This window comes from Homalodisca vitripennis, chromosome X, assembly GCF_021130785.1.
Source record: "Homalodisca vitripennis isolate AUS2020 chromosome X, UT_GWSS_2.1, whole genome shotgun sequence".
In the NCBI taxonomy this organism is placed as follows: Eukaryota; Metazoa; Arthropoda; class Insecta; order Hemiptera; family Cicadellidae; genus Homalodisca; species Homalodisca vitripennis.
Genome location: NC_060215.1, coordinates 8,612,050 through 8,634,930, shown reverse-complemented (window position 1 = coordinate 8,634,930; position 22,881 = coordinate 8,612,050). Strand labels below are relative to the sequence as shown.

General features: G+C 34.1%; 1 protein-coding gene across 1 annotated transcript in view; it reads right to left on the bottom strand.

Annotated features, from left to right (window-relative positions):
* Positions 1 to 22,881, bottom strand: part of LOC124368649 (dynein axonemal intermediate chain 4-like) — a 60,125-nt gene that overhangs the window by 24,519 nt on the left and 12,725 nt on the right. The window contains exons 6-11 of the mRNA XM_046825891.1: positions 20,209 to 20,447; positions 16,095 to 16,243; positions 10,152 to 10,327; positions 5,549 to 5,728; positions 2,009 to 2,182; positions 339 to 416 (exon numbers count right to left, since the gene is read on the bottom strand). Coding sequence (XP_046681847.1) covers positions 339 to 416; positions 2,009 to 2,182; positions 5,549 to 5,728; positions 10,152 to 10,327; positions 16,095 to 16,243; positions 20,209 to 20,447 — 996 coding nt within the window. The remainder of the gene's footprint in view (positions 1 to 338; positions 417 to 2,008; positions 2,183 to 5,548; positions 5,729 to 10,151; positions 10,328 to 16,094; positions 16,244 to 20,208; positions 20,448 to 22,881) is intronic.

Sequence of the window (22,881 nt, the reverse complement as noted above, 5' to 3'; positions counted from 1 at the left end):
CTTCATGTCCACAAGGACAAGGAAAATTGGGACTGAACTGAAATTTTACTTTGGAATAAGTTTTCTTCAATAAAAAAAAATGTATATCGGTATATGAAAACACAAAGATGTGTACTGGTATTTACAAGAAAAAATAACTTTTTATAAGCTTATAATTATATATATATATATATATATATATATATATATATATATAAAATCATTCACTTTTTCCGTTCAAAGATCCTTAACAACCATGGCTTGTCCCCTCTTTCCCAAATTTTGATTCTGGGTACACTCATGCATGTACAGATTATTCATTTTTTTAAAAATAAATCCAGGTCTTAAAATACTAAAACCTGTAAAAACGGAGGGTAAGGCATGTCAACCAAGTTGAACACGAACACGTCACCAGCAACGTCACCTGCCAGGATGTTCTGTAATCAAAATAACAGGTTAAATAAGTCATGCAGCAGTAACATTGTATTCTACTTATATTCTTAATATTAAATAATGTCATCCTCAGATACATACTTTTCATTCACAAAATTCTTGTGGTTCTGATCAATGAGTAATAATTTTGATTAGTGTTCACACGTTGGCTGCAACATTTGTGCGAAATAAAAAATTATTTTTTGTGAATTGAATTATTATAATTGCCTGAATTGTTGAATTCGTTGTAGACCTGATATAAATTTTGAAGATTAAAATGAGAATTGTGTATGTGTTGAAAACCATAGTTTGTGGCAACGCAAATAGTAATCCTGATATTCCAATGTGATTGTCACTAATTGCCTTAATAGAACTGGCATACTTGTAACAGTTTAAAAAATATTTAAACTTAATTTAATTAAATTATAAATGACCCGTTAAGCAGAAGTTTCAAGTTTTAAATATTTTAAATTCTGCCACTTGTATGTAAAATTTAATATTAACCAATTACATTTTATAAAAAATAATTGTAATTGTTACGAATAGTTATCATAAAATAGTTAGCGGTGTATAACTTTAAAGAGGAATTGTGGATGTTTTAGATAAGGAAATTGTTGACAAATTCTATTCATAAATAATTTAGTTGTTTCTGTGAACAATAGGAACCCTGAGCGAGCACAGAATACAATACAGAGCAAATACTAGTGCAGTGTTGCCTACTAAAACTTTTCATTTTATTTTACTTGAAGTAGACAATAATAAACGTATAACAATTATCAAAGTACATAAACATGCTAATACTAATTACAATTTTAAAAAATAATTGAAAAAGACAACAAAATTATATAAAAATATTAAAATAACTAATAGAAATAATACAAATTTAAACTATCAATGAAAAATTGTCATTTTAAAAACGATTTAAAACATAACCAATAACATTTTACAACTGCTTATGACTTATCCTATCTTCATCCTTAACATCCACAAGGACAAGGAAAGTCTTCGAGAAAAATTGGGACTGAAGAGTCATCAGTGTACATGATGCAGGTAGTGTTTGGATTTTGAATGTAGTCAGGGAAGTCGTTTATTAGAATGATAAAAAGGATTGGACCAAGAGCAGACCCCTGAGGGACAAACCAGTCATTGGCTAGTTCTCTGATTCCCAGTAGTCTTAGTTAGCTATTTTGAAATAAAGTTGTGCCCCAGGCAGTCAAATGCCTTACTGTAATCTAGAAAGAGACCAATAATGTACTTTTTATTGTGATTTTTTTCTATTATGTGTTTTAGCAGGCTGATAATTGCTGTGTTGGATGATCTTCCCTTCAGAAATCCATGTTGGTTGGGGCGTATTGTGATTGTCAAACTGAAAATACATGGAATGTGAATAAACATTAAAGTTAAAAGTAAAAGTATTTCTGGTCAAAAAATTTTACTATATTTCTATGTTTTAGGCCGCCAAATATGCCATTAATATAGACTACCAAAGTTTGTTTTCATGTTTTCACTGGTTAAAGTAGATTTTTCCTGGTCGTTATCATGTATTGTGTGTGGTCAATGATTAGCTTATACACTTTACCCTTTATTAGAAACTCACCTTCCCAGTGTTAGCAAACTGGAGACTAGTGAAGACATTACCAGTGGATGATTTGACTGTGGAAATAGGTACGATGGTCCTACGAGCCAAGTCCCACATGGAGAGATAATGTCCACTGATACTGGCTAGAATGGTGGAGTGGATAGGAGACCATGCCACACTGAGGACTGGTTGCTTAAAATAGTACAAATAAACATGTAGTAGCCCTTTTTGTATCTATCAACGTGCTAATCGTGCAGGATTAAACATTCAACCTGTAAAAACAACTGAATGCCTGTGAAAAATATTAATATCGAGTTGATATTTATTTAAAATAATACTAGGAATACAGACTCCTCTCCTTAACTTCTGCCGTCTTCCTTAAGTTGTGGCACATTGTGGTGATCCTACGCGTTGTTGTTACCAACTGACATAACTTGCATGGTAACTTCACATCTGATACACGCTCTTTGGTTAAAATTGATTATTGATGATGATTTGAAAGGAAAAGAGGATTTCGGACATTGATGGGGAGAGGAGGACAGTCGAAAAGGCTAAAATTGGTCAACATTACTGATCCTAAAATCAACTCATACAATGGGATGAAGCCAACAATAATACACCATGAAGAGATTTTTTTTCAAACGTAAAAAAGGCTTCATACATAAAAAACTAGCATATTAACCAATAAATCAATCTTCTATTGAAGTTAGGCCAATTTACTGTCAATATTAAAAAATAATTGATTATAAAATATCTACAAATTGTAACTATACAATCATTTCATAAAATTAAATTTAAACACATACTATGAGATCTAGAACAAACGATAAGGCCAAAGGTATAAAATAATAAATAAATAATCTTTATTTGTCGTATGAACTCTTACCAGTTATTAACAAAGTCAATAATACAGCCAGTCGAGACTGTAAAAAAAAGTTCTTGAGACTACAAGAACTAAAAATTTATATTATAAAAATTATTAATTACTTCGCCCTGTCCTAACTACAGTAGAGCGTCAATAATCCGGATCAATTGGACCCGACCCCGCTCAGAGTTTTGAAATGTTTGAATTTTTAAAATGAACCAAAAAAGAGGTTATGACATAGAGCCAATGAAAAGTTATGTGCAGTTAGCATAAATCACGTTACTGTTTATGGAAGTGGAGCGGATAAATAAAACTATTCATTACTGTATTAATAAAAGCTTTAAATGTTTAACTAACAGAACAAATACAACAGTCATTTTGTGTGTAAAGTATATCTAGACTATATAAAACCAAAATATATATAGTTTACACTTTGGTACAGTGAGTTTTTGTTGCTTTTTACAAGTATTTTACTTGTATAAAAAAATATTTTTCACCAGAATCGAATCCAGATTATCAACGATCCGGATTTTGTATGTCCAAATTTTTAATGCTCTACTATATTGCCTTCTGGTTTACTGTTTCCGATGTACCACTAAGTAATGTGCCAATAATGATATTTTTATCAGTTTCTTATGTTATGAGGTGCTTATAGCATTTATTGTGCAGTCTATGGTTTGTGGTTCTCCACACAGCTACATAACTTTTTTGTTGTCAATTTTGTTGACTGGTGATTTCACACAATATATTAATCTGTACTTGCTTAACCCTATTTATTATATAGTTTTACACCTGAAGAGGAGGATCGATAACAATCCTCAAAGTATATGGTTTATCCTCGTAACATTCACACAATGTATTAATCTGTGCTTGCTTAACCCTATTTATTATATAGTTTTACACCTGAAGAGGAGGATCGATAACAATCCTTAAAGTATATGGTTTATCCTCGTAACATTCACACAATATATTAATCTGTGCTTGCTTAACCCTATTTATTATATAGTTTTACACCTGAAGAGGAGGATCGATAACAATCCTCAAAGTATATGGTTTATCCTCGTAACATTCACACAATATATTAATCTGTGCTTGCTTAACCCTATTTATTATATAGTTTTACACCTGAAGAGAAGGATCGATAACAATCCTCAAAGTATATGGTTTATCCTCGTAACATTCACACAATATATTAATCTGTGCTTGCTTAACCCTATTTATTATATAGTTTTACACCTGAAGAGGAGGATCGATAACAATCCTTAAAGTATACGGTTTATCCTTGTAACAAACAAAGATGCAAATGTCCTAAATCCTGTTTTTCTTTGAAATCAACCATCATCAATAATACATTTTAAACAAAGAATTAATTTGTTTTATGTGCATAAGTTCATGAACTGAAACATTTGAATCTTGAGCTAACTAAGCATTTGAACCATCTTGACTGTTTTACATAAATGTAGGCGGTTTTGGGGGTTGAGTGGGTGATCCCAAAGTGCTGTGGAGTAACTGAGTTTTCTACACATTATGTAGTAGCTGTGGTTGGATGGGTTGATTCAAAGCGAATGATGAGTTAAGCTCCATTCCACCTTCCAGTTAGAGATTTAACTCCTGGAATCTGGAATCCATATTTACCAGACAAGATAAAAATAAATTAACGATGAAGATGTTCAAAATCAATTCTTTACATAGTTTCAACATCAGAGACACCTAAACCACAAAAGAGCTCAGCAGGGTTTCCCTTTACCCACCCAGCATAATCTAGATAAAGTGGTGTTCTCATAATCTCATCAGGTGCATATTGTTTAATCTGTTCAGACCCCAGGAATCAAGTCTGTAGCAGTGTCAGGTTTTAGACACTGCACTGAGTGGAAAATGAAATTGAACTAAACTCGACATTCACGCTGAATCAATCCTTCCCACTATAGCTCTTTTATGTGTAAAAAACTCTTCTTTGTGTTTTGAGATCGTGTCTAAAACATCGTGGTGCACTCAATTGTTAATTAAGTTTCCACTTTTAAATCAGTATAAAAATACATTTTTAGTCATGTAATAATGTTCTACTTCTACTAATTATCTTAGATGGACAAGATTCAATTGATTTATGAAACTGGACATGTAAAATAAAATATAAAATAAAATATACTAATTATTACTTGAAATGTTTTCAAAATATGCTATTTTATAACAACTGATCTCTAGTTTCTAAATGTGATATGAGTTGGTCTGAAATTTTTTAATAAGAATATTAATTATTATATATAATATATATATATATATATATATATTTTTTTTTAAAGTGATCCAATAGCTAACTTTTTAATTACACGACTTAGCACCACACTTTAAATTTGGAACTTGCTCAATTTTAAGTTTCACTCAGGGATACACTTTCAAATTTTTTGAAGATGGCCGCCATTTTCCAATATGGCGGTCAACTTTAAAATCTCTTATGGAACACCCTGTATTTTATGTTGTTTTTAGATTCTACTCAACAAAATAATACATTTTTGCTTTTGAGAGTTTTTCAATATCTCTAATGGTTCAGGAGCTACGTGGACTGCAAGTTTTCGGATTTTTTCGGACTGATGAAAAAAATTCTTTAATCTAGTGTTTTGAAGGGTTTCAACTGAATTGAAGCTTTGGTTCTATTTTGAATGGCAAATTGGGTTTGTATGTATTATTGAACTCACCTTTGTGTAGTAGAGCTTCAAGAGTGGTTCCTTCAGGCCCTCAGCCCAGATACAGATCAGCCAGTCTGAACCATAGGTGCAAAAAATGTTGGCACAGAAAGGTGAATGTAGGACCCCATACACTGGTCCAGCATGAGCTGGGAAGATGTCCTCGAACCGATCTTGATGATTCATTGAGCACTGTTACAACAGATTCACCGCTCAAATAAAATCAAATCGAAAGAATCACTGATCAGTTACAGAGCACTAAAAGACTGCATGTCCGTGTGTGGGGAGGAGCTCCAATAACTGACCGTAATAGTGCAAATAAAACTAATATCACTTTAAAATATAAATAAGAAAAAATACTGAGATGTAAATAAACATAAAGACGAGAAGAACCATGAGGATTCTATTATAATACACAACACAATTTTCCAATTGAAATACAATTTTACATATTAGTGTTTAATAAATATTAACGTTTAACATTTTAAATAATTTAATTAATTTTTAGGACCCTGTTTTGTATTTTTTTAATTATTGTTAAAAATTAAATAATTTGACTGAGTAATCATGTTCAATACATGAATAAGATCTCTAGCTGACGTGGAACTCCAAATTTAATAGTGATTAGTGTTATTAATTTCAAATTTAATTCAGCTTATGTATGGTGGTTTTATCATTGATTCTGCTACCGACATACCAGTACTGAGCATTAATTCACGGATCCATCACTTGTGTAGTTCATATAGCGAATATATTTTTATATAACGAATGCGCTGAATTACAGAAATGGATAGAATAGAATAGATCAATCGAGATCCCTTGGTAACTGATATCCCAAATTTCTCTTGTTCCTGGTGTAGTAGTAATGCTGGATATCAGAGTATACGTTTGATTATTTAATTTAATATGCAACAAGAGTGATTTTATATAAAGTTGTCTTACTGAAAGTCTAAAGAAATTAGTTCGGTAACGCTGGTTCTTACTCTGAATAATGTTGAAAATTTTCAAGTTTGTTATTGGCGATGGAAGGTTTGAAACGATAATAGGATATCAGATATTTGTTATCGTTATGTTACAAAAAGTATAACAATACATTTTCAGGATATAAATCTACCCTCTTCGTAAGGTTTAGAAGTTTAATGCATAAAACAATACTAAAAAAACTTACAACGCCAACGTCCGGACAATTGAACCCCGGTGTTAACCCTTCAGGCATAAGATTTTCAACCCTACATTTATGCAAAAAGTATGTGATTAATGTGTTTAGTTAACTTAAGATGCAAGCTCTCAAGATGTCTAATTTTTTTACTGGTTCTGGTTTTGTACCGAGAATCAATTCTTTATCTGACTTTGTTTTTGACGATGGAAATGGGATTTGTCTGTTCCGTTTTTTTCTGCAATCGTTCAGTGATACAAAAAATTCGTTTGTTTTTGAAACAGACAAGAAAAAGAAAATGTCAAACCTTGAAAAAATTAGGCCTAAAGAATGTGATTTGCCTGAAGATGCCAAAGTAAATACGGATGTAAATAATAAAAATGTAATCACCTCACTTCAAACATCCTCAATGAAGTGCAAATATCAGTTTTATCTAAGGATTTAAACATTTCTGTGGCACAAAATCAGTAAAGGCACAGGATTTTGTAAATGGAATCAAGTTGGCTGTTGCACAGTTATTTAAGGAATCTAAGGTTTTGCTATGAGTACAGTCTTTTGCTAAAGAAACTTCCTCCCACAAAGCCCAATTTTACAATGGAGGTAATTAGTTCTGAGAGAGAGAGAGAAACTTTATTTTACAATTATCAAAATTGAAAATGGTGTCATACAATACAAATTTAATACAGCTATTTCATGGGAAGTTGTTTGGCCAGTCTATATACTCTTCTATATTGTAAAATGGTCTTTGAAGAAGCCAAGCCTGAAGATGTGCTCTGAAACTCCTTGATTTAGTTGTCTTGATTTCAGCAGGCAGTCTATTGTAAAATTTAGCACCAGCGTATGTAGGCTTCTTTTCAAATCTTCCAGTCCTGTGAGAAAGCAGATTTAAATCATTTGCATGTCTAGTACCATAAGAATGGAAGTGTCCATTCCGTACAAGGCCTTTTGAATTAGCTAGGCAGATAGTTTCCAATAGATAAATGCCCACTGCAGTTAATATTTTTCCCAAGAAGGTGTCTCTGCAGCTTTTCCTTTTTTCTAGACCATGCAGCAATCTCACAGCCTGCTTCTGCATTATCAGCACTCGCTTAAGGTGATTGTGTGATGAGGCTCCCCAAAGCACGATGCCATACCTTAAGTGTCCCTCAAAGAGTGCATGATAGCTAGTCTTGGCTGCCTGAGGTGAGGCTATAGCCAACATCTGTCTCAAGACAAAAAGTGAGCTGCTCAGCTTGCTACATAATTGGTCAATATGATTTGCCCGGGAAATATGGTCGTCCAGTATGACTCCTAGATGCTTAGTTGGCTTAGCACATTGTAAATTAGGAAGAGAATTAATGTTATCTCTCTTGCTTCCAAAGTTTATTTGTACACTTTTGCTTTTATTTAGAGCAAGATCATTGGAGCTGCAATAGTCAAGAGCCATGTTGAAGGCTATGTATGTCTAGACTTCAAGATCCTCCACAACCCTTGATAAAGTCACAAGGACAGAGTCGTCAGCATACATCACGATTCGACAGTATTGTTCTGTAAAATAAGGGAGGTCAAAACTGAAAAGTATGAACATTACCGGGCCCAGGACAGACCCTTGGGGTACTCCTCTGGTAATGGGAAGTTTGGTAGATCTTACTGTAGATGTTGCTCCATTCCTAGATTACTTCAATTGCACCAGCTGTTCACGACCCTCCAGATAACTTCTGAACCGATTCCATACCGTTCCTTCAAAGCCAAGACGTAAAAAAAAGTAAAGTAAAGATGTCTTATTTTACCAGGCGAAGTTAGGGCTAAGAAGCCAACACTTAACCTGGGGACCAACGGCTTAAAGGTGACTTCCGAACCACTACCAATGGCCGGGCAGGTGAGCTACTTGCAAGGACAGGATCACTCAACGGTCACTCATCCAAGCAGCCTGCAGGTTTTTCCAGAAGATTAATTTTTAGTGTTTCATCTGCCATAGAAGTAAAAAATGTATTAAATCTGTTAGCAATTTCTGTAGTGTCCTCAATTTTTGAATTGGAAATCATGACATGGCCTAAGTACGAGGTATTGGAGGCTTTCCTTTTCCTTTCGTTGTTTACCAGGGTCCAGAGAGCTTTGTTTTTATTGACAGATCTGTCAAGATAGTCGGTACTTGCTTGTTGTCTTGAAGCGTTTAGTTTCAAGTCATAAGTTTTTTTAAGGTGATTTGCCCTCATCTTATCTTCTTCTAGGCCATGAAACAGGTACCTGTCCTGGGCCTGCAGGCCTTTCAGATTTCTTGCTTCAGTATCATACTTGTGTTTTACTGAAGAGATAGGTCTTTCACGAGATTTTCTCAAAGGGCATGCTTCATTAAGGGATGCTATCAATATATAAAGAAAAACATCGTAAGCTTCTTCTACCAGGGCTGTCTCAAAAACCTGAGGTATGACAATTTGGATTTATTTTTTACTTTTCGCATATCTTTTATCAAAGTTTCATGGAATAATTCATACATTTTTTAAGAGATTATTTGCTAGCAATGTCTTGTAATTTTTCAATACTAAATAAATCATTTTAATTTTGTTTAAAAGACTTCTTAACTTCTTTCAGTTTTTCAAGACTTTAATTTTCATAATTAAAAATTTTATTTTCATTTACCAATGTGTAAAATGATTAAATTAATTTCAATCTTTTATTTTATTTATCACCTAAATGTGTTTTTTGTTTCTTTAATCTGTAATGTCTATCATAATGTTCTTTAAAAATGTCTTTATCACAAAATGGACATTGAATTTTTTTGGAATTTATAAGTGAATTTTAAAATATTCATATAACTCGTATTTTATAATTGAGTTTTTTTTTAAATTTATAAATGATTGAAAAATATTTGTTTTAAACAGAGATTTTATTTTGATTTTATTTAAATATTATACAGTTTGCATTTATTCTCAACATAATTTTTAATCATTTTCCAAAAATTTTCATTATTCCAAACAACATATCTATTTATTTGACAGATGTTATATTTTTTCAAATTATGTTGATTTAACAGTGTAGACCTACTTTTTTAATTAGTTATCTGTAGAAATATAGTTCACAATAAGAGAGTATAAGAATTAATGTTTATTTCATGTAGATTATTTCATGATATTATACAGTGATTATAAGAAGTTTTTGGTCTATCTCTAATAAGATTTTCTGTTTGTTTCCAATACATTCATTTATGGAGATTTTATAAACATTTTACATAGATTTTATATCGTACCCCACTGTGGTCCAGGAACTCTATCTACTAGCGTCCCTTTGTACATTTGATTACATAATAAAGGTCCTGCCATGCGTCTCATTCCTTTGATCACATCAGGGCAGACAATGTCTCGAGTGGGAAGCATTCCCCGCCCACCAGCCTGCCCCCTACTTCATTTATTTAGCCCAGAATTTGTTTCAATACTATAGTACTAAGTACTTCAATAAATCCACATAAATAATATAACTAACCTTAATAATGCTTCCCTCTTGAGTGCTCACATAGTACACCATATGCTTCTTTGGATGTAGCGAAACAGACAACCCGTTGAAATATTTCAGATTGTTTTTTAATCTTACTGTCTTTTTATTCTTTTTTGGAGTTGTAATTTTCACAGTAGGCTGAAAGTAGCTTAGTTTCATTATTTCTGCAACATTTAAACATAATTATTCTTGCAGCAGGATAGAAAAATCCTGCTTTATTTATCTAACAAATAACATTTTCAAACATTCCACTAATAGTAATGCATGAAATTATATGTGGTAAAGTTATTTTTATACAAAAAATAACTTATTAAATACTTTCAAGTAGAAAAGATCTTTGTAATATTGTGATTCTGTTGAAAAATAACTTTTGTTACGTATTCAAAATCTAAGGCCCTATGAAAGCCTCTGCATTCTAAAGTACCTTTTAGAATACAATAAAAAGCCGTTTATTCACCAACAAAATTTACATTAAGAAAGTACATACAAAAATGTATGGAATTTCTCACACATAGACTAATTACTTGTATGTATAGAGGATTTCATACAAAAATTATACGGACTAACTTTTTTTAAACTTCACTAAAATGGGTTTTATTTTGCATAACTTAAAACAACAACCCTAAGAGATCAATATTAAATATATATAAATCATAAAAATTCCTTAGATTTTGAAAATAAAGAGAAAAATTATATGACTACGAGGAATCCAAAGTCAACTGTAAGACAATAGATAATAGACAGAATTCTGTATTAGCATATTCTTGAAGAACAGTTTTGCGTCAAAATTAACGTGTAGAAAAGTTTTACATTGTTGGTAGCAATTCAAGTATAAATGAAGAAAAAAAAATTCATCAAAGGAGTAGAATGTATCAGGTGCTGGTTATATGTACCCTTCACTGCTGCTGGAAGATGGTTCAAAAGCTTGGATCCTATGTAGCTTGGCTTATCTTCTTATTGGGTCAGGTGGTGTACAGCAGTAGTATATCAATTGTCTGGTGTTGTATGTGTAGAGCTGTGATCCTGTCTTGAGTGGGTTCAAGGTTTTGCCCTTGCTTATGTTACAGTATGTACAAATTCACGATAGTTAAGATTTTGAGCTCCTTGAACTTTTCCTTACAGGATTCTCTGGGTGATAGATCACAAAGTGTCCTTATGGCTCTCTACTGTATAATTAGAACATGTTGCATGTTTGCCTTAGATGAGTTTCCAGAGGCTAATAACCCATATAAAAGATGTGTTTCGAAAAGGGGCAATAAGCTATTTTGGCGATGTTGAGTTCACTAATGATCTTAATTCTTCTGATGACATAACTTCATATGCTCAATTTCCTACAGAGATTATCCACATGAGGTGTATAAGTTAGTTGTTTGTCAAGTGCAATGCCAAGATAGGTGTAGCTATCAGTAGTTTCTAAGTCTGGCAGTCTTGTCACTGTTTGTTTTTTGTTTACAACAATTAGCTGTTTTGTTTTAGATTAGTTCACTACTAAGCTGTTCTGTTGACCTAGCAGATATCACTTCTGGCTGGTTTATACCTTCCAGTTGAACCTACCACTGAGCACAGCAAAAACTGATGTGTCACTTAAATCTGGGCAACCTTATGGATGTCCAGGAGCGGCACATCACTAATAGCAAATGTCGAGATTCCGGGGTTCAAGGGCAATTCGATAGGTCTAGTCTACTGCTGGAGATGACTGTTGGAGTTGGTGGGGTTTGTTCCCTAACCTCAGAGATTCTTGCTAACCTCAACAAGGGTGTGCCATCCCTGCCTGCTTTGAGACTTGAGAGGCTGGTCCAGAGCTGGCCTTCCTTTCTTCCGGGAGGACATGATGTTGAGCTTAGTGCCCTAATTCTTACTCATGGGTCTCGATAGGATGTGGCCCATACCCCACCCATCCCACCCACCTCACCCACCACCCACCCTCACCCATCCTCACCTTACCCATCCTGAATATCCTGTCACTTCGGAAGCAGTGCTAAGGTTCTTATAGGACTAAGTGCAATTTTTAAGCTTCCTAAGAGAGAAAAAAGCTGTTCTGTTTACATATTGAAGGGAGAAAATTTTTAAATAGAAAAATATTGATGGATGTTGCGGAGATTGTATCAGCATATCTGCAGCAGCAGCAACAATACGCAAGAGCCACTCTTGGGTGCTCTGCTTTTACACAGCACTTGTTCTCCACTTCAATGATTGCTATAGGCAACCTGCGGCACATCTGATGTGCAATCTAGGATGAACTGTTTTCTAAATTGCTGTTTAGTCTAAGTGAATGAGAATCAAACTGTTCTCTGGATCGCATATAATATTGATGAGGTATATCAGAGAATATTTCATGACTGTTGTTACAAATAAAAAGTAAGAGGGTTTGAGTGTACAATTTATGAATATTCATAACTGGGAAATTAGAAAAGAGTAAATGAGTGGAGTACCTTGGAGTACCTATTGTCCTGTTTTAATATGGCTTTAATTATGCTTCTTTACGCAACACAAAGTGGCTCTAACTATGCAAGGACCCTATACTGCAGTAAGGACTGCAAATAAGCAAAGTAGACAGTTCTAAAACGATCCACAGTCAGCACTCGACTGAGCTGTAAAAGCATAAATAAGTTTTCTTAAGCGATTTTTAATAAATTAAACCCAAGTGAATTCATGATCTGTAACAACGCCTGAGTATTTATGAGCGGCTCAAGACAACTACTTTAAACAACCCCATTTATAAATTATCATAATCGTCTTTGTACTTCGTTTATCAGAACTTTTCGAACATATTTTCAAAATAACTACAGAACCAATGTAATGCTTTATATTTTACAACAATAGCATTTAACTTTTTTTAGCAATTTATTTCTCTCCACTGAATCAAAAGCTTTTGCTACATCAATGGTAGGCAACAATACACATTGTGGACACTGAATTGGTAATATCAAAGAATGCATCTGTCGTGCTTATATTATTCATGAAGCCATATTGTATTTCTGAAATGATATTTTCCCTGTGAAGATAATTTAAAAGCTGCCACTTTATATATTTTTCAAGAATTTGAGTAATGAATGTTAATGATGATAACAGGTAGAAATTATTTAAACTATTTTTGGGCAATATTTTGTTTATTCACCTGAGGAAGAGATCAGATTGCACATTTGAAAATGATGCGATCTTGCTGATTTTTTGTATCACTGAACGATGGCAAATGTCCAGAAAATCATGTTTCCTTCATTCTTCTCTCTTTATCAAATTAAAGAAGTGTGCTTTCTCTGATGGTTGTGTTAACTGGGTCGAGTCTTACCTCACTGGATGTCAGCAATGTGTGAAAAAGAGGGATAACATATCTGACTGGAAACCCGTTAAGTGGAGGGGGGTCCCACATGGCTCTGTCCTTGAACCCCTTCTTTCTCACTTTATATGAATTATGTCACTTAATGCATTCAAATGCTATTTTTTATGCCAACAATTTGCAAACATAAGTTCATTGTACTAAAAAAACTGTCCACTTTTATGTCACTACTCAACTTGTAAATTGAAGGCATTAGCTTTTGGCTGAACCAACATGGACTGAAACTAATGAAAAACAAAATGAAATAAATTGATAATAATTGATGGTAACTCGAGAATGATTAACCAAATTAATCTTGGCACCACACTGATTCTTGAACTTAACGGTTGTGAAGTAAAGTACCAAAACAATTAGAAAAATCTTGAATTCACTATGAACATAAATTTCTAATGGACCTACAAAGTTGAGATAACATGCGGAAGAGTCTTCTTTGGCTGGCAGCTATGACTTGAAGCAGGATGCCTCGTACCTGCCATTCAATGTTAAGTTGATGCTGGTTAAGACACTTTTATTACAAAACTTTGGCTACTGTGATCTCGTGATGAGTGACATGACTTGAGCAATCGGACAGACGTCATGACCAAGTTACCCAATATTTTCAGCAGTTATCACTCATAAACTTCATCAACCATGTTAAATCTGTATTCTACATTTAATTATTAAACGAAATATGATGTTGATTTGTCCGATCATTTAAACTTTATCTAGGATATTGGTAAACGACTAACAAGAGGAGAGCCACTTACTATCAATTCCAATTCATTTATCAACAATGTTTAATGTCTTTCACTTTTCAGGCTTGTCACCTTAGGAATGCTCTCTCTGATGATATTAGAAGTATTGAGGATCGTGCATATTTTGAGGCAAGCAGTGGTGCTTGTGGTGTGCATGTGATCAGCCGGTGTGCTAAAATAATTGAATTTGTATTTATTTTTTGTTTTGCATCTGAGTATTTTCTTAAACCGATATAAAGTATAGAGCACTTAAATATTTTTGAATTTTCTTCTTTTGTTTTTTAAGTTGTCTTGAATTAATTTTAAAATATAAAATTTCACTGTAAGTTTTTCATATAGTTTTGTATATGTTAATCAGTTTTGTTAGTATTTATTTAAAGTATATGTTTATACTTTAACATGTCTGTATTCAATTATTGTAAATGTGTTGTATACAATATAAAATTGAGTGGTAGAGAGAGATTGATAGCCGTAATGCAATCTTTTCAATAGAAATTTTTCATTCAATCAAGGTATGTTCTGAAATTTAAATTCCGACGAGAGCCATGGCGTCAACAGTTGTATTGACAATGTAAGAGTACTACACAAATGTATAAAATCCCTATTATAAATACCCTCAAAAATTATGAGATTTAGGAAGCATCTAAAAAATTTCCAAGTGTTATTCTAAATGAAAAATTAGAATTCAACTAAAATATTTTATTTGATAGAATGGAATATTTCAGCAATGTTGGCCAGATTACATCTATTCAAGTTCGAGATCAGTGTAATGAAACAGGAATTGACTGGTTAGCGTGATGATCACGGCGCAACTTGTGCACCACGAAAAATATTGTACAAGTTGATTAGTTCGTATCCAGGCCAGAAAACGAACTAACAACATGTCATTTTGTTTTTATTATACATGTAAACTAAATTAGAATCCAATTAGTTTGTTCTATTGAGCGTTTCCATGTGTGTGTGCTTGTTTATTTATTTGTGTTATGTGTAATTTAAAATCAATGATGCTGAGGATTCCTCTGTATGCATTGGAGGAATATTTTGAGTAATATAGTTTAAATATAGAACGATTAAATATAAGTTGTAATTATTTTGTTTAGTTTGTGATATAATTTGTGTAAAATGTTATTTAAATTTTATTGTTATACAATCTGTTTTAAGATTGCTAATTCAGTTATAGTTAGATTAATTATTTTTACAACTTAAATAAACATTATTGTATAAGAAAGCAGTTTTAAAGGCCTAAGCCTACTTTTGGTATTTATAAATTACTTTTATAATAATTTTGTGCATAAGTTATCTGATATATTCCAAGTCTTTTCATTATGTTATATGTAAATACACTATTCTGTACAGCTTGTGCACTTTTTTAAAGAGGATTTTAAATTGAATTGAGGCATCTATGTAGTAGAACATCTTATATCTCAAATATAATTATCAAAGGATTCCTGAACATATCATATAATATATTTTTCTGTACAAAATCAGCAAAGAAGTCAGTAATGTAGGCAAGAACTGTGGGAGTGAAACGCCTGGAATTGCAACAGTCTTGCCGCACTATAGTTCCGAGCCTGGATTGTTCTGCTCGGAAAAATTCTGGAACTGCCTGGTACACTTCTAGTTATTGCATTACTGTATTTTTTAAACGTGGACGTATTTCCTTGTGTGAGTTCTTACTTTTTAAAAGCAATGCGAATTGTTCAGGATAAAAATATTCCTGGCTACTCTACAGGAAAAGAATATTCTAAGTAGAGAAAACAAACCACTATATTAAAATCAATTCCCTTCCATGTAGATTGATGAGGAATACATTTTCTAGCATGTAGAGCATTAATAGCATAAGAATAGAGAAACACCTACCATAAGACCGATAACTTTCCGTATAATTCCACTTGTACACTCTACCAGTCTTCCCAACAGAAATTATTTCCTCAGTTTCAAGCACAAAGTCTGTATGGAAAAACCACAGGAGATGTCCAACTGGTCCGTAGCGCAAACACCCCTCTTCCCTGTGTATCACAAATACCTTTCTTCAGAGCGAAAACATTTTAGATCCACGATGTATATTTTAGTACAATGTACAATAATTAGTTGGTGTTGAAGCTGTACAAGGTTCAATCTTTACAACTAGTTCTTAGGTTTAACTTTTAAAAAGTTTGTCCTTCAAGAAAACAAAAATCTACTTCTCAATGTAATTACATTTCCATATGGCATACAGCTACAGGTCAATATAATTAATCAATATGTGCTAACTTTTTTTATTTTTATACAATTTTTAAGTTGTTTAATTAAGTTAGGAAATACAATTGTTTTATTGTACTATGTACATTTTTACCACAATAGCAACTCACAATGTGAAATAGATTTTTTCTTTGAGGAGAAGGATAAATCAATGTTTTTAAGGATTCTCGCTCCTTTACTCCTTCCTCTTAAGCTTCACTTAAATTTTGAAGCTGCTGTGACATGGATGCTGAAATCTGCATCCTATGCACGCCTGATGAGGTCATAATAAGATCGAAACAGTTAGAAACTTCTGTACCGTTATGAAACACTTTTCTATGACGAGGTGGTATTCAGATTCAGATTCTTTATTGTACATATACACAAAGGTCAAGTAGAAAGGTTTAGGTTACAGAAAAGTGTAATGGTCAGCGTTTGTAAATTCTTCATATTATGTTGTCTTAATTAGTCAAGGGATCTCTCCAGGAATTCTTTCACTAAGTAGAAGGGTCTGTGTTTCAGCCACACTGTTAGTTGTATACTCAGTTGTTGTCCAGTTTCCTTCTTGAGGTGCCCAGGCATGTTGTTGTATAACAAGGCTCCTTTGTAGCTAGGCTTCTTTTCGTAAAAACTTAAATGGTGAATTGACAGTAAAAAATCTATTGCGTTACTCGTTTTGTTAATGCAGATCTCTGTGCCTGTTATGGCTGGTTTTTCCTCCATGCAAGATGGTTTCTCTTATGTACAGTGCCACTACTGGTAGTATTTTTTAGTTCTTTGGTAACTTAACCCTGTAAGACTCTTTAACCGAATCACTTTTTTCTGCTGTTAGTAGATTGTTTTGTTCTCGGTGTAGTAGTAGTCTGGTTAAGGCAATCTTCAATTATTTTTGAGAACATGGGTAGTAGAGATATGGAGCGGTAGCTGCTTGTCTGTATAGTTAGTCCATTTTAAAATTTTGAATAGACTTTTGGGATTTTAATTTTGATGGAAAAATACCTTGTTGAAATGATTGATTGATTATGGTTGTTAATGGAATGGTTTTCTCTTCTTTACGGCTCTTCGCTAGTTTGACTGAAATTTCATCAATACCAGCTGATGTTTTTGGTTTGAGGAAAATCAATAATTTGAGGAAATAGTTTTCTAGGCTTCTTCAGGTGTAGCTGGAATCAAGGAGAGTGTTTCTAATATTTGTGATTGTAGGATGAAGAAATTTGAGGCTGAGTTGTTTGTTGGACATTTTTATTCAATGTTCTTTCTGCAGGGTTTGCAAAAAAGGTGTGTTCTCTTAAATAGGGGTTTGCTGCTCTTTTTGAAGCTTGAAGAGAAAACTGTCAAAATTCTTTTTCTCAACCCTTTTAGAGGAAAACTTACTTTTGCTGTAAGTTTTTCTGTATTTACTGTTGGTCAGGTCATGGTTTAGTTTGGCTGGCTCTCCCGGTCGACTAAAGGCTCAGTTTTTTAGTGGGACTTTGGATGGCTCTCCTGCTCGACTCAAGAGTCAGTTTTTGTGAGAAAGTTTGGCTGGCTCTTTCGATCAGACAAAACATCAGTACGTCTGATAGGACGCTTTCGTTTTAAAAGTAATTTTCTGCCTTGTTTGAGCTAACAGCACTAAAGATTGCCCACAAAGTTTATCAGACAGTTGTTTAGAATTTAATGTCATTTTTTTATGAAATCGTTTTTTATATCTATTTCTTCTTCAAGGGTTTTCATACTACCTATACTTCCTATACCTAGAGTCAAAATTTTTTGTTTTCAATTTTATTCGCCCCTTAATCTGTTTGATTCGTTCTCTAAGAGTTAAATTGCATGATAAAGAAATAATTTACCTGCTTTTTTAATTGAGATTTTTCGAATTCAGCTTGTTTAATTAAATCACTTTTGAGCTTGTGCTCACTGTTCACTTTATTCTTCAAATTACTGAGTTCAGCTTGAAGATTATTATCTTCAACTGTAAGGGCCTTGATCAGTTCTTCATTCGCTGCTATTTTGTCTTCTAATTTAAGATGATAATCAGATTTTTTAACTTTTCCATGTGGAGTTTCTCTTTGAGTTGTAAATTTTCACCTCGCATTTCCAACTTCTGCTGCTAGGACTATGGATGTTTCATAGTCCAAGTTATCAGATTGTGAGTGCTTTTGTATTTTGGTTTCAAGATATTCAATATCGTTTTTAGTGGTTTCCAGGTCTTTACACTTAACATCCACTCATGATGCAATTTATTCTGAAGTAAGTTTTTTACAGTTTTTGTAAAACCAATTTAGGCATCTGGAATGATGCCACATACTGCAGGGTCCAGAATAGCGCATAGCTTGGTAATTAACTCCAATGTTGCAAATGCCACAGGGGTGTCTAGACATGATGGGGAACAATTTGGGTTGTTTAGGTATATCCTAGTTTATGGAGTAAATTTGTATTGTGAAGTAGGAATTTTACATATAATATTTGAAAATTATTCCAGTGCAGCAAATATTGTAATTGTAATTCTTGAACACACTACAGGTGAAATTAATTAAAGGAGAGATTACAGGTAACATTTATAGTTCTTTGTTGATGATAAAAAAATGTGTATATTATATTTTATTTAGATGAGCTAGTCAACTGTTGTGTGTGACAGATCAAAAACTGCATTGTTGTCAAAATACATAATTACTCTTGATTAATTGGCAATCAAGTGCTGTGTCAATAGCATGAGTATAGCAGCTGGCTGTATTGCTGTAGGTCAGCACTGACAATGCTGACAGTATCTGGGGTCAGTGGTCTGGTGGTCTAGTTACAAGTGGCCAAGCAGCTGTGTGCCAGCGCCAATACTGTATGATATGGAATGTTACTGTTGAATTGTGACTTGGCAGTGACATCACTGTTTTTTTGTTGTCATGGATAGTAATCCAGAGATTGTATGTTATGCTATTATTTAAGTTCTTGTTAGTTTCTTGAGAGACTTATAAATTTTAGAGTGAATGAGTCTTTAGCTTGCCTCACTCTTGAGTTTACTTGCTTGATAATGTCCAATACCAATTCAAGCTTCTTGATATAGTTTTGAAGTTTCCATAAAGGAATATTAGCTTATTTATTTACATGTGATTCAAGGTGAGTGTTGTGTACAAGTAAATAATATTTTGTTGGATCGTTACCACTTAAATACACACTTTTCCTGAGGTTCTATTTACTGTGACTGTAGTTAGTCAGCCATGTTGTTGTGTTACCATCCTCTACTCAGCAAAACTTGCTGTGTAGAGTGCACCTCTTATGGCATGACCTGTTGGTTCTAGTGTTCATAACATCTCGCTACCCGTGATACGAAGATGTGGTTTACTGGCAAGCTAAATAAGCAAGATTACCCGACTGTAGGATATCATCTAAGTGATGATCCTTTTCCTTCTGGTGTGGGTAACTATATCCAGAAGCCATTCAATGAAAACACCGAATGGTATAGTACATGGGATCAGGAATTTTCACATAAAGGGAAAACTCACTGTATCAACTCGGGTACTGGCTTCTGCAAGGGAGAGCTTGCCTGAGGGAGTACACATGAGTTTTTCCCAGCCAAGGCAGAAAATAGCCAATGCTGAACATAGTATGATTTCCAATAAGGACGAGACCATAGCAGTCAACCAGTTTCAGTTTCATTGAAACTAAACGTAACAAGTTTTTGGAGGTAATTGCAATAAGCTACAATATTTTGTATTCAAAACAGTAACAGAATTACTTTAAAAATCAATATAAACATTAGATATATGAGCTGAATTACCCCGTGACAACCAGTTTATCACCAGTATTGGAGGCTATGTTGAGGACAATGACTGCACCATTGTAGCAGCCTAGAGCAAGTAGATTAGGCTGTGTGCGAGAGAAGCTGATGGTGGTTACAGGGCTTCTCATGTGGAACACTCTCTCCGGCTGGCTGGGGTTCTTCACAGACCAGCAGCACACTAGTCCATCCAACTCCTCACTCCCCCTCACATAACCGTAGCCCACCGCTACCACGTTCTGAAAGTACAATGGATATAATCTAATTCAGCAACATTTTTGAGAGCAAGGAATTACAGATTAACAACCATAGATGTGTTTGACGAGTACATTCGGTGGAGGGAAGACCTGACTTTTCAAGATCAAAACTAATTTCGTACATGGTTTTATCACCTATTTGTAATGCAAGCCTAGTTTGTACTCATCAAGTTCCAACTCTTGCGAACTTTTGACGACATTTCTGTACTCAAAGTTCATGAAATAAAGAGTTTTGTCTATTGTCTATTGTCTATTGACATTAGGTGGAGGGAAATAACTGAAAGCACAATTAGAAAATTGAGATCAACATAGAATTAGCACTGTGATTAATCTACTTTGTTTAACTTGAACTATACAAACATACATAAGCTTTTCTGTGAGATACATGAATAAACTCGGAATTTTTAAATTTTATAATTTTCCAACTAAGATGATCAGGTTGCCATTGACTCAAGTTATGAAGCTGTCTTTAAAATTTGTTTCATTTGTTTGCATCATAAATTATTAGGTTATTATTATTAGGCACCTCCTTTTCTGTGTCAATAGCTGTTAATCCAAACTTGATTTAATCACTGTCATATTCGTGTTTTGAGGTCTATTTTGTACAAGTAAATGACTAAGAAATGCAATGATATCATAGCCCTCGATCAAGGTACATTCCAAGGAACTTGGTGGATTCAGCTTCATCCAGAAGAACGTCGTCCACCATCACCGCGGGTCGGAGCTCTTGGTCGTCATGCTGCTGAAGACAGTTCATGACGTTTGTTTTCAAATTGATTCTGGATAAATACTCGATACATGAATTCAGTTCGATGAAAGACTTCATTTCAAGATCGTGTTTTGATTTTGATCGTGTCGTCAGCATACTGAATCACTTTTCCATATTGGATTGATGACTTCAACCTGTTGACGTATATCAGGAAAAGGACTGGCCCAAGTATTGATCTCTGGGGGACACCATAAGGCATTTTTACCTTCTCTGATAGAGCACTCCCAATCTGCACGTACTGCCCCTTATCTTCCAGATAAGACGAGGGCCACTTATGCGGCAGACCCCGAATGGTCCACAACTGGTGCATCAGTGTCGCATGATACACGCAGTCAAAGGCTTTGTCGCATGATACACGTAGTCAAAGGCTTTGGAGAGGTCGAGAAATATGCTAATCACATGTTCTCGCCTCTCCAGTCCATCGACAACATTATGAATGAGATCCTTTACGGCATCGATTGTCGATTTGTTTTTTCTGAACCCAAACTGTGCGGGACAGAGAACGTCATAACGGTCAATAAATTTTGAAATTAATTGAGGAAAGCTTTTTAAAAAATTTTGCTGAACACAGGGAGGATTGAAATTGGACGATAATTGCTTGAGATGCAAGGATCGTCTTTTTTGAAAATTGGAATGACTATAGCAATCTTTAATGCCGATGGGAAGACGCCTTGTGCGAACGACAGATTAATCAATTTTGTGAGTGGTGTTAAAAGATGCTTGACGCACCATTTGAGTAACCACACAGACATACCATTGATGTCACAGGATTTTTTAGGTTTCAGCTCCTGCACGATACCAGCCACCTCTGGCTCACTCACGGAGAAGAGAGCCATGGACGAGATCGGTCTCATCAGTGGCTCTTCGCGATGGCTGTCCGGGTTAAATGAGCTGTCTGGTTCGACCACTGTTGGGAAGAAAATGTTGAATTCACTTGTCACTTTTAAAGGATCGTCAATTATTCTATTTTTTATTTTAAGGGTTGGAGTTGAAAATTTAGAATTGTTTAAGGTTTTTGTTGATTCTAATAATTTCCCATGCACTTTTTGAAAACTTTTCCAATTGTATTAATTTTTCTTCAAAATTTCGAGTCTTAGCATTTTTAATTTCGTTTTGATAGTTTTTTTTTTTAAAAAAAGGTTTTAAATTCTTCCTTTTCAGACTTAACGTATATTGAATGATAGAACCGGAGCCTTTCTCTTAATTTTAGGATATCTTGAGTGACCCAAGTATTCCTCTTCCCATGAGAACGCTCATCGAACATTTGAAATGGGCAAGTGACATTTAAGTGAAAAATTACAGTGTCAAAAAACGCGTTAAAGGTATCGTCCACTAGCTGGAATGGATCTAAGAAAGACTACGATTCCTTCCCGAGAGATTTATAAAAAAGCTGTACGTTTGATGGCTTTAATCTCGTTTAATTTTTACGGAATGAGGTTTGAATTTTGCTTTGGAATTATTTAGGACAGCTTCTTGGGTGAAGTGGTCGGAGATGGCCGCATCCAGCACAGAGACCGAGACATCCGGAATATTTGTGATGACGTTGTCGATGGCTGTACTCGACACGGCGGTTACCCGTGTTGGTGAGTTCACTGACCAGATTAAGCCGAAAGACGTGAGTATATCGCGGAGCCGCTGGGTCAGAGG